Source organism: Myotis yumanensis, unplaced genomic scaffold (genome assembly GCF_028538775.1).
Source record: "Myotis yumanensis isolate MYYU_CA2020_CCGP unplaced genomic scaffold, mMyoYum1.0.hap1 SCAF_1, whole genome shotgun sequence".
Taxonomy (NCBI): domain Eukaryota; kingdom Metazoa; phylum Chordata; class Mammalia; order Chiroptera; family Vespertilionidae; genus Myotis; species Myotis yumanensis.
Genome location: NW_027223752.1, coordinates 101,891,881 through 101,904,253, shown reverse-complemented (window position 1 = coordinate 101,904,253; position 12,373 = coordinate 101,891,881). Strand labels below are relative to the sequence as shown.

Here is a 12,373-nt window from a genome sequence, read left to right as displayed (position 1 = left end):
ACTCTTTGAGGAAACTTCACACTGTTTTCTACTGTGGCTATACCAATCTGCATTCACACCAACAGGGAATGTAGGTTCCCTTTTCTCCACATTCTTGCCAACAGTTGTTTAATGATTTATTGATGATAGCCATTCTGACAGGTGTGAGGTGATATGTCTTTGTCGTTTTAATTTGCATTTCTCTGATGATTAGTGATGTTGAGTACCTTTTCATGTGTCTGTTGACCAACTGTATGTCTTTTTTGGAGAAAGGTCTATTCAAGTCTTTTGCCCATTTAAAAAATTGTATTGTTCATTTTTTTGGTGGTGGTGTAAATTCTCCCATTCATTAAGTTGCCTTTTCACTTTGTTGATGGTTGTTTTTTTTTTTTTTTTTGCTGTACAAAAACATTTTAGTTTGATATAGTTTCTTTTTTTACATTTTTCTTTTGTTTCCCTTGCCCTAGGAAATATATCAGAAAAAAATATTACTAAGAAAAATGTCTGAGACTTTACTGCCTATGTTTTCTGTTAGGATTTTTATAGTTTTGAGTCTTACATTTAAATCCTTAATCCATTTTGAGTTTATTCTTGTGTATGGTGTATGAAGTTGGTCTAACATTTTTTGCATGTTATCTGTCCATCTTTCTTTTTTAAAAAATCTTTATTGTTGAAAGTATTACATACCCTTCCCCCCACCCCCGTTGAACCCTTCCAGCCGACCCTTGCCCGCCGTCCAATTTTCTTAACACCATTTATTAAATAGACACCTTTATTCTACTTTACATTCTTGCCTCCTTTATCAAATGTTAATTAACCATAAGGAGTGGGTTTATTTCTAGGCTCTCTATTCTGTTCCATTGATCTATATTTTATGCCAGTCCCATGCTGTTTTGATTAGGGCTTTGTGGTTTAGTTTGATGTCAGGTAGCATGATTTTTCCAACTTTGTTCTTCTTTTTCAAGATTACTGTTATTCAGGGTCTTTTGTGGTTCCATGTAAATATTTTTGTATATTTGTTTTAGTTCTGTGAAATATGCCATTGGTATCTGATAGAATTGTGTTGAATCTATAGATTGCTTTAGTTAGCATGGACTTTTTTTTCCCTCAGTCCTCACCTGAGGATATTTTTCCATTGATTTTTAGGGAGAGTGGAAGAGAGACCGAAAGATGGAGAGAAATATTGATGTGAGAGAAACACATTAATTGGTTGCCTCCTGTACACGCCCCGACCAGGGCCTGGACCAGGAAGGAGCCTGCAACTGATGTTGGTGCCCTTGACTGGAATCGAACCCAGGACTCTTCAGTCCACAGGCTGACGCTTTGTCCCACTAAGCCAAGCCAGCCAGGGCAACATGGACATTTTAATGATGTTAATTCTTCCGATCCATGAACATGGTATATGCTTTCACTTATTTATATCTTCTTTAGATGCTTTTTTCAGTGTCTTATAATTTTTTGAGTACAGGTCTTTTAACATCCTTCATTAAATTTATTTCTAGGTGTGTTTTCTTATGCAATTGTAAATGGAATTTTTTTCTTAGTTTTCCTTTCTGATAGTTTATAATTGGTGCATAAAAATGCAACTGATTTCTAAATATTTATTTTGTATCCTGCTAGTTACTGAATTCATGTGTCAGCCTAGTTTTTTTTGGTAGGGTCTTTAGGCTTCTCTATATACAGTATCATGTCATTTGCAAATAATGACAATTTTACTCCTTTTCCATTTGGATGTCTTCTATTCCTTCTTGTTTGATTTCCAGTACTATCCTATATAATAAAGAGGGAATATGCAAATTGACAGTCACTCCGCCACAAAGATGGCTGCACCCACAGCTGAGGCCAAGTTCCCATAACGAGCCTTAAGGAGCAATCAGGGACCTGAGACTGTGTGCCCCCCCTCCCCGTGGGGCTTGACAGGGGACCTCAGGCCGTGCGCATGCCCCCCGCCCGGTGCCAGGCCAGGGGACCTCAGGTCGCGGCCCCCGCTCAGTGGGGCTTGACGGGGGACCTCAGGCCATGCCCCCCGCCCCAGCACCGGGCCAGGGGACCTGAGGCCGTGCCCCCCACCCTGGCGGGGCTTAACAGGAGACCTCAAGGTGTGCCCCTCACCCCAGCGCTGGACCAGGGGTCCTGAGGCCACGCCCCCCACCCAGCGAGACTTGATGGGGGACCTCAAGGTGCGACCCCCACCCTGGTGCCAGGCCAGGGGACCTGAGGCTGCGCCCCCCCTACCCGGAGGGGTTTGACAAGGGTGGGACCGGCCGGGTCTAGATCTAGCCCAATTGGGGCGGGGGGGCGGCTGGGTTTAGGTCTCGTGCAATTTTGAGGCACACATGGGTGGGTGGGGACTTGACTCTGGGTCCCGTGGTGCACCCCAGACTCTGACAGGAGGAAGATTTTCGTATACATTTTACTAATTTTCTTTCATCTCTCACACTGCTATTATAGAGAAACGGCAAATAGCAATATTAAAATATTTCCTCTAATTAATCCCCTTTTAATGTGCACAAATTTCGTGCACCGGGCCACTAGTCCTTATAATAAAATTCTAATATGCAAATCAACTGAACGGCAGAATGCCTGGTCACTATGACACGCACTGACCACAGGAGGCAGATGCTTAATGCAGGAGCTGCCCCCTGGTGGTCAGTGTGCTCCCACAGGGGGAGCGCTGCTCAGCCAAAAGCCGGGCTTATGGCTGGCAAGCTCAGCAGTTGTGGCGGAAGCCTTTCCTGCCTCCACTGCAGGTGGGTGGTAAGGAGCAAGGGGTCTTGGACTGTGAGAGGGTGTAGACCGGGCTGAGGGACACCCCTAGCCCCAGTGCATGAATGTTGTGCACCAGGCCTCTAGTGTTGCATAAGAATGATGAAAGCAGACATCCCTATCTTGTTCCTGATCTTAAGGAAAACACTTTTAGTTTTTCCCATTGTGTATGATGTTGTCTGTGTGTTTGTCATATATGGCCTTTATTATGTTGAGGTATATTCCTTCTGTTCACACTTTGCTGTGAGTTTCTATCATAAATGGGTGCTGGATTTTATAAAATGCTTTTTCTTTATCTATTGATATGATCATGTGATTTTTATCTTTCATTTTGTTTATGCGGTATATCATGTTTAGTGATTTGCAGCTAATGTACCAACCTTGCATCCTCAGAATAAATCACATTTGATCATGGTGTATGATCTTTTCAATTTATTGCTAGATCCAGTGTGCTAATATTTTATAGAGGATTTAAGCATCTATGTTCATCAGGGAATTGGCCTATAATTTTCTTTTTTTGTATTGTCTCTATCTAGATTTGGAATCAGGGTAATGCTGGCCTTGTAAACTAAGTTTGTGGGTCTTCCCTTCTCTTGAATTTTTTTGGAATCCTATCTAATAAAGGAGGAATATGCTAATTGACTCTCACTCCATCGCAAAAGATGGTGGCACCCACATAAGGAGGGAATATGCTAATTGATTGCCCCACCCTCAAAGATGGTGGCACCCACAGCCAATAAGGAGGGGATATGCTAATTAACTGCCACACCCTCACAATCCGGCTACCCCCTTGTGGTCAAAGATGGCCGCCTCCATGTGGTCAAAAGATGGCCGCAACAAGATGGCCAGCAGGGGAGGGCAGTTAGGGGCAACCAGGCCAGCAGGGGAGGGCAGTTGGGGGTGACCAGGCTGGCAAGGGTGGGCAGTTAGGGGTGACCAGGCCGGCAAAGGAGGGCAGTTGGGGGTGACCAGGCCAGCAGGGGAGGGCAGTTGGAGGGAGACCAGGCCAGCAGGGGAGGGCAGTTGGAGGGAGGCCAGGGTGGTGGTGGGGGTAGTTGGGGGGGACCAGGCTGGCAGGGGGGGTAGTTGGGGGTAACCAGGCCTGCACGGGAGGGTAGTTAGGGGTGACCAGGCCAGCAGGGGTGGGCAGTTAGGGGCGACCGGGCCAGCAGGGGAGGGCAGTTGGAGGGAAACCAGGCCTGTAGGGGAGGGCAGTTGGAGCAACTAGGCTGGCAGGGGAGGACAGTTGGGGGTGATCTGGCCGGCAGGGGAGCAGTTAGGCATCGATCAGGTTGGCAGAGGAGTGGTTAGGGGGTGATCAGTCTGGCAGGCAGAAGCAGTTAGGGGCAATCAGGCAGGCAGGCAGGCAAGCATTTGGGAGCCAGCAGTCCTGGATTGTGAGAGGGATGTCCCCCAGGGGGTCCCAGATTGGAGAGGGTGCAGGCTGGGCTGAGGGACATTCCCCCCCCCCCCCCGCTCCCAGTGCATGAATTTTTGTGCACCGGGCCTCTAGTAGTTTGATAAAGCAATGTGTTAGTTCTTTTTTGAATGTTTGGTAAAATTCATCTGTGAAGCCATCTAGTCCAGGACTTTTGTTTGTTGGAAATTTTTTGATTGCTGCTTCAATTTCACTAGTTGTAATCTGTCTATTCAGATTCTCTGATTATCATGATACAGTTTGGAAGACTGTATGTTTCTAGGAATTTATCCATTTTGTCCAGATTGTCCAATTTGATGGCATATAGTTGTTTGTAATATTTTTTTTTATAAATTTCTATGGTGTCAGTTACTTCTCTTTCATATCTGACTTTGTGTTCTCTTTTTTTTTTAAATTTTGATTTCAGAGAGGAAGGGACAGGGAGAGAGATAGAAACATCAACGATGAGAGAGCATCGTGATTGGCTGCCTCCTGCACGCCCCCTACTGGGGATCGAGCCTGCAACCCAGGCCTGTGCCCTAACCAGGAATCCAACCCTGACCTCCTGGTTTATAGGTCAACACTCAACCACTGAGCCACACCAGCCAGGCCTTTCTCCTTTTTTCTTGATGAGTCTGCTTAAGAGTTTATCAACCTTGTTTATCTTTTCAAAGAAACAGCTCTTGGTTTCATTGAACTTTAGATTTTTTTTTTAGACTCTATTTTGTTTATTTCTGCTCTGATTTTATTATTCTCTTTCTTCTACTCACTTTGGGCTTTGTTTGTTGTTCTTTTTTCAATACCTTTAAGTGTAATGTTAGATTGTTTATTTGAAATTATTCTGTTTCTTGTTTTCTGTAATGCTATGAATTTCCTTCTTAGGACTTCGTTTGTTGTATCCCATAAATTTTTGGGTTGTTGTGTTCTTATTTTCATTTGTTTCAAGGCATGTTTTGATTTATTCCTTGATCTCATTTATTACCCAGTTATTGCTTAGTAACATGCTATGTGGTCTCCAAATGTTTGTGTGTTTTTTAGTTTTTTTTTTCTTGTTATTGATTTCTAATCTCATACCGTTTAGTCAGAGAAAATGCTTGATATAGTTTCAGTCTTCCTAAATTTATTGAGACTTGTATTATGTCTTGACATGTCATCTATCCTCGAAAATATTCTATGGCACTTGAAAAGAATGTATATTCTGCTGCTTTGAGTTAAAATGCTCTGAATTTATCAATTAAATCCATCTGGTGTAATGTGTCATTTGAGGTGGCTGTTTTCTTGTTGATTTTGTGTCCGGAAGATCTATCCATTGATGTCAGTGGGGTGTTAAAATCCCCTTCTATGACTGTATTATTGTTGATCTCTCCCTTTATGTCCATCAAGATTTGCTTTATGTATTTAGGTGTTCTGTGTTGGGTTCATAAATGTTACAAGGTTTATATCCTCTTGTTTGATTGCTCCGTTTATCATTATGTAGAGTAATTTTTTGTCTCTTGCTATAGCCTTTAAAGTCAATATGTCTGCTGTAAGTATTGCTAGCCCACCTATTTTTTAATTTCCATTTGCATGAAATTTTTTTCCCATTCCTTTACTTTCTGTCTATGTGTATCTTTTGTTCTGAGGTGGGTCTCTTATAGAAGGCATATATATGGGTCTTATATTCAAATAGTTTTCTGCTAGTTCTAGAAATTAATTATTAAATTGTGGATATTTTCACTATGCAAGTAGAATGACTTTTTTCCTGTTATAACAAAAAGTCTTTGGACAAAAATATTTCATGCTTGGTCCTTGCCCTGATCTATATCACATTGTCAATATTATAAACTGTGTTGGATAGTAAATCCATTTCACTTTATGCAGCTTTTAATTCAATATTGTTTTGAGAGTAAACATGCAAATTGAATAATTTTAAATATCAGAGGCAGGTTTTATAAGAAACTTTGAAGCAAGGAGAACTTCTGTAAAAAGAAATTATTTTTTCATCATAAATTTATTTCTTTAGAAAGTTTAATTTTTTTAAAAAATCCTCACTTGATATGTTTTTATTGATTTTAGAGAGAGAGAAAGGGAGAGGGAGAGACAGAGAAACATCAATGTGAGAAATATCGGTTGCCTCCTGTACTGACCCACAATCTGAGTATGTGCCCTAACTGGGAATCAAACCTTTGACCTTTTGGGTTATGGGATGACACTCCAACCAACTGAGACACATGGCCAGAGCTAGAAAGTTTAATACTTTTTTACTTTAACATTGCAGGGGTCGGGATGGGGGCAGTTTCTATAGTGGTGAGAATCTGGAAGCCAAGGACATTCTACATTTATGTAAATTGATCTGTGGCAGAGCAATGAATGTGCAGAGTGGCTTACATCAAAGTTATTTTCCTAAGTTTCTCTTCTAGGCTATAAATTACCTCAAACCACACTTTACCTTATTGTTATTTTCTTGAGGCATTGTCTACTGTGGTGAGGGAAAGAAACTTGTTGTTGCTGGAGCCTGTCACTGCTGGTTTAAAATTTTTCTCCAACCTTCTAAACCTCTTGGAGGTTATTAGCATGTTTTATATGTAAAGGAGCTAGCTTCTGTTTGCTCCATGGCTAAATTCAAATTTACAACCATGGGGATGGTAGCTAAGTTGACATTTGATATACAGCTTTCCTTTTTTTCAGGATACTTTACATTAACAGGCTATAAACTCTTTTTTAATTATATTTTCCAATTAGTTTACATTAATTATCCTATATAATAAAAGCCTAATATGCTAAGTGTTCGGTCATCTGTTCAACCAATCAAAGTGTAATATGCTAATGATATGCTAAGGCCACTCAACTGCTCACTATGACGTGCAATGACCATCAGGGTGTAGACGCCCCAACTGGTAGGTTAGCTTGCTGCTGGGGTCTGGCTGAATGGGACTGAGCGAGACGGGCCAGACAAGCCCTGGAGCCCTCCCACAGTCCCTTCTCGGCCTTGATCATGCACCGGTGGAGTCCCTTGGCCTGGCCTGCACCCTCTCACAATCTGGGACCCCTCGGGGGATGTCGGAGAGCTTGTTTCAGCCCAATCCCGCAGGTCAGGCCGAGGGACCCCACTGATGCATAGACCCCACATGCTCTAGTCTATATATATAAAAGCCCAAGCGACTGAACTACTGGTCAGCTGGTTGCTATGACACACACTGACCACCAGGGGGCAGATACTCAACTCGGGAGTTGCCCCCTGGTGGTCAGTGTGCTTCCACAGTGGGAGTGCTGTTCACCTGACCGACGAGCGCTAGACGCAGGGCTCACGGCTGGCGGCTGCATCCCGGAGACCGCAGCGGAGTGGCAGTGAGCCTACTGAGCAGCGGTGGCAGCAGGCACAGCGGGGGCTGGGATGAGCAGGAGTGGCAGGCGGCGTTGGACTGCTGGTTTCGGCCCAATCCCCGCAGGCTATGCCAAGGGACCCCACTGGTGCATGAATCCGTGCACCGGGCCTCTAGTTATATTATATTAGTTTCAGGTGTACATTATTGTAGTTAGACAATCATAAACTTTATAGTGTTCCACACTGTTTTCTAGTACCCACCTGGCACCATACATAGTTATTACAGTATTTTTTTTTTTTTTTTTTTAAATATATTTTATTGATTTTTTGCAGAGAGGAAGGGAGAGAGATAGAGAGTTAGAAACATCGATGAGAGAGAAACATCGACCAGCTGCCCAGGTACATGCCCTTGACCGGAATCGAACCTGGGACCTTTCAGTCCGCAGGCCGACGCTCTATCCACTGAGCCAAACCGGTTTCGGCTAGTTATTACAGTATTATTGATTATATTCCAATGCTGTATTTTACATCCCCGTGACAGTTTTGTGACTACCAATTTGTACTTTTTGATCCTTTAACCCTTTTCACACAGTCCCTCAACCCTTGTCTTCTCTGGTGCAAACTTTTCCATAAAAGGGTGAATATTTAATATTTAGTTCAACTCTAAAGTGGGCCATATGGCAGTACATGAGTAAATGGGCCTGGCTATGTTCCAATAAAACTTTAATAAAACCTTATATAATAAAATACATGGTGAGCTGAGGCAGCAAATTGCCAACTGCTGCTTTGCATAATCTTAGATACCTTGAAGCCACAGTCCAAGGATAGTAGAAAGAAGGTAGAAAGAACCATCCTGGAAGTAGAAACTTGCTAGTTTTTTCATTTTGTTTTCCCCCAACAGAAGTTGAGCAGCTATCCAATGGCAGGACTTTCTCTAGGCCCTGGGGTTAACCTGGTGCTTAAGCAGATGAGGTTTCTTCCTCATGAAATCTTAATTTCCTGCTAGTGTACAGTTTATGTTTATTACCCCCAGCATGAGTCAGAAATAAGGAGTGGTTTGGTTTTATGCATTTTCCTAAAAGAAGATATACTGGTAAAGAAGACACTTTAAAAAGTCCAACCTAAAAGTTGCTTACCTAAAATAAGACACCCTGTAATTCTCTTTAAATCAGTGGTTCTCAACCATGATTTTATGTTAGAATCACCTGGGAAGATCTTAAAAACTTCCCTCAGTCCCTAGACTAGACCAATCAAATTAGAATGTTTGTAGGTTGGAACCTGTTATCCAGGAAATTTCATTGCGCAGCCAGAGTTGAGAATCATAGCTTTCAATGAAATAGGTTTTGTGTCTGATAAAAATCTTAAATCCAAAGTGGTAGAACACCTTTACTTAGGTGCATTTTTGAGAGATGAGTCAGCATTTAATTTTACTAGTATTTAATACTAGAGGCCCGGTGCACAAATTCGTGTATGGATGGGGTCCCTTGGACTGGCCGGTGATTGGGCCGATGGGCCAGCCAGGGGGAGGGACCGCAGGAGGTTGGCCAGCCACGGGAGGTTGGCTGTGGGAGCGCACTGACCACCCGGCCATCCGGGAGGAGGGACCGTGGGAAGTTGGCTGGCTGCGGGAGGTTGGTTGTGGGAGCACACTGACCACCAGGGGGCAGCTTCTGCATTGAGCATCTGCCCCCTGGTGGTCAGTGCACGTCATAGCTACCAGCCGGTCTTCTGGTCTTCTGGTCATCTGGTCGTAACTGTTGCTTAGGCTTTTATATCTATACATAACACTTGTCATTAAGAGAACTCATTTAAATTTCAAATTTTAAATCAGCTTGTGCATTGATATTTTTAATAATGCTGTTTACTTTTTACTCTTAGTGTTTTGAATGTTTGTTATTTATACTTTTTTAATTCAATAGTAATTGATTGTCACTTTTAGGATACTGCTGGTCAAGAGAGGTTCAGAACATTAACTCCCAGCTATTATAGAGGTGCACAGGGTGTTATATTAGGTAAGTTTTTACTTTAATATACTATTTTTAAAATGTTGTTTATTATAGTAATTTCTGATTTTCCTTATCTGTGAACATCAATATGTTTTTATTTTTCTTTAGGGCTACTTTTGTGTAACTTGACATTGTACTAACTTCATTTAATATTAATAAATATTGAAATGGTTATTGGTGAGGTGCTCCCTGTGTCCACACCCATTGCCCGTGGAAGTGGGCTTCTTGGGGTGCTTTTTAAAAAAATATATTTTTATTGATTTCAGAGAAGAAGGGAGAGGGAGAGAGAGACAGAAACATCAATGATGAGAGAGAATCATTGATCGGCTGCCTCCTGCACGCTCTCCCTATTTGGGATCAAGCCCGCAACCTGGGCATGTGCCCTTGCCTGGAATTGAACCTGGAACCCTTCAGACCACAGGCTGTTATCCACTGAGCCATACTGGCTAGGACGGGGGTGATTCTGGGATAAGAATTTTCAGAGCTCTCCACGGGAGGATGAAGTTTTGTGGAAAGTTTTATTTATGTGGAATTAAACTCCTGTGTTTCCAAGGTCCCATCTCCTTTCATCTTGCCATGGTAAAAGTCCAATCTTATCTTCAGCAATGCTAGGATTAAAGCCAATACCCAGAATCTCCATTCTATATTTGCAAGTCCAGTCCAGCATCTGGCTAGTTTAGCTTGTGTTCCCAGCTGAGTTCATTGCATTCCCAAATTTTTGTGGGCTTGCATTGGCTCCTCCCCTCTGGCCAATTATTTTTGTTCCCAGGTTAGGCTGACAGACAAGCACCTTCCCTACACCACCCTGACGTAGGGAGGGTGTTTGCCTGTATCTTCCCCTTTTTGGACCCCTTCCCATGGTGATCTGTGGGGAATGGTGGTTTCCTGGGAAGTGTAAAGTTTCAGCCTTCTGGTGAAGCTGCCCAGATGACCATGCTCATAATGTCTGGCCTTCCCTTTGCTCCTTTCCTATTACTAATATCAGCTAATTACAATGGTAACAGAACTTTCAAAATTTATTTTCAACCCTTTGTCTAACAATGAAAAAATAAAGGTCAGACTAATTTATTAGACTTAAAAGTACATGTTACTAAGGAAATAATTGAGGATTAATCCACATATAGTTGGTCTCAGAGTATTACCAAAAACTGATCTTCAGTTAGTGGCATTTTATTAGTCATTAAAAAAATAGCACAAAGCCCTTAACACTGTTGATTTATAATCACACAAAATTTAAAAACCAAATGTGGATTCTCATTGTAACTTATTGAAAAGTGCTTGTCCTTTATGTTTTGTTCTTACATTATTTTATTATATATATGCAGATCTGTTTTATGTATAATACTTAGTTCTATCTAATAAACATACTAAGGAGTTTTGGTAATGTTCCCCAAAGTAGATTCAGGTAAAATAAATCTTTGTGAATTTCATGTACTATCAAAACTTGAGACTTACTGATTTCACTTTTAAGGCCATACACACAATACAAAATATACACAAATTGGGTTAAAGTGATAAAAGTGGGCTGAAAGAAACCACAGGATTCAGAATAACTAAACTGTATTTTGCTTGCAGTAGAGCCACAAATGTGGGTATCACATAGCTCTTTTATTATAGTGTGCGAGGGGCTTTTGGAATCTATGGTGACTGCATGGCTGGTGGGCTGGCAGCTGATGTGTTCTGCTGGAAGCTTTGCCAAGGGCTCATTTCTTCTTCACCTTGCCTTTCTTGGATTCTTGTTTCAGTTTGTAATTAGCCAGGGTGACCTTGGTTGTATCTTCAGCCAGTGTGGTACAGTGCAGTTCCACAGGGAGAAAGCAGAGTTCCTTGATGATATTTGTGTTTTTGATGGTCAAGGCTTCCTTCACTGTCTTCCTTTTTTAGCCGTTCAGTGGCCAATGAGCTGGAGGCAGTTGCAGAACCATAGCCAAATGTTTTATACTTGGTATCCACGATCTTCCCCTTTCCATCCACTTGAATCTATAATTTCATTACATTACTACATGCTGGAGCCCCCACAGATCCTCCAACATTTTTAGATGTCTTGTCAAGAAACTCCACATTTCTGGGATTTTCATCATGATCAGTGACATTCCTGTAATAGAGCCAGCCAGAGCTGACAGATGCTCTCCTGGGCTGGGAGGCTTGGAGGCCAGGCTCTGGAGCAACAGAACCTACACCTCACACCTCAGATGCTGCTCTATCTTGCAGGCTTGCATTAAAAGTGTTTTTTAATGCTCCTGGGAAATGGTTTAAAATGAATATTGACCAGTTGTAGGGAGAATTCTTTCAAATTGTGACTTGTGAGGCTTTGGTTTTACTTCTATTTGACAGTGAGTCTTACTGTTTTGGTTTTAGCACCTCCTAAGTTTAGAAAATACTGTAAATTAATAAAGCTCTTTACTTACTATAGTGCAGATAATGTGAAAGTGATAACAGAGGAAGACAGTCAGGATCCCATGTACTAATTTTACTTGGGTTTTCAAATTCTGGTCTTTGTAAGAAACAAATCAACAGGGTCATAGATGTTTAAATTCATGTAAAATTTGTGGTATTTTGCCACAGATTTGAACCAAAACACTTGGTTTTTATACAGATTTCATTTTCTTATTGTTATGAATGGGGGCAGCAGTTGTTTTGCTTCAATTAATTTTCAGTTATCGCACAGGATATAACTTAATTCTTCTTAACAGTGTATGTTAATAAAATTGAAATGTGTATGTGTATTTTTTTTGATGTACTTGTTTCTTCTTTTGAATTAGTAAATACTGATTGTTAAGCATCAAAGACTTAAAAAATCAGATTTCCCTATATGGTAATGTTAGTTTTTATTATCATATCAAAAATATGATATCATTGCTCTTATTTTTAAATTCTTATTTAATAAATGACTCTTTTTAT

The 12,373-nt window shown here is 41.5% G+C and overlaps 1 protein-coding gene across 2 annotated transcripts in view; it reads left to right on the top strand.

Annotated features, from left to right (window-relative positions):
- Positions 1-12,373, top strand: part of RAB18 (RAB18, member RAS oncogene family) — a 37,461-nt gene that overhangs the window by 18,041 nt on the left and 7,047 nt on the right. For both annotated transcript variants that reach the window (XM_070428574.1, XM_070428569.1), the window contains exon 4: positions 9,406-9,478. In XM_070428574.1, coding sequence (XP_070284675.1) covers positions 9,406-9,478 — 73 coding nt within the window. The remainder of the gene's footprint in view (positions 1-9,405; positions 9,479-12,373) is intronic.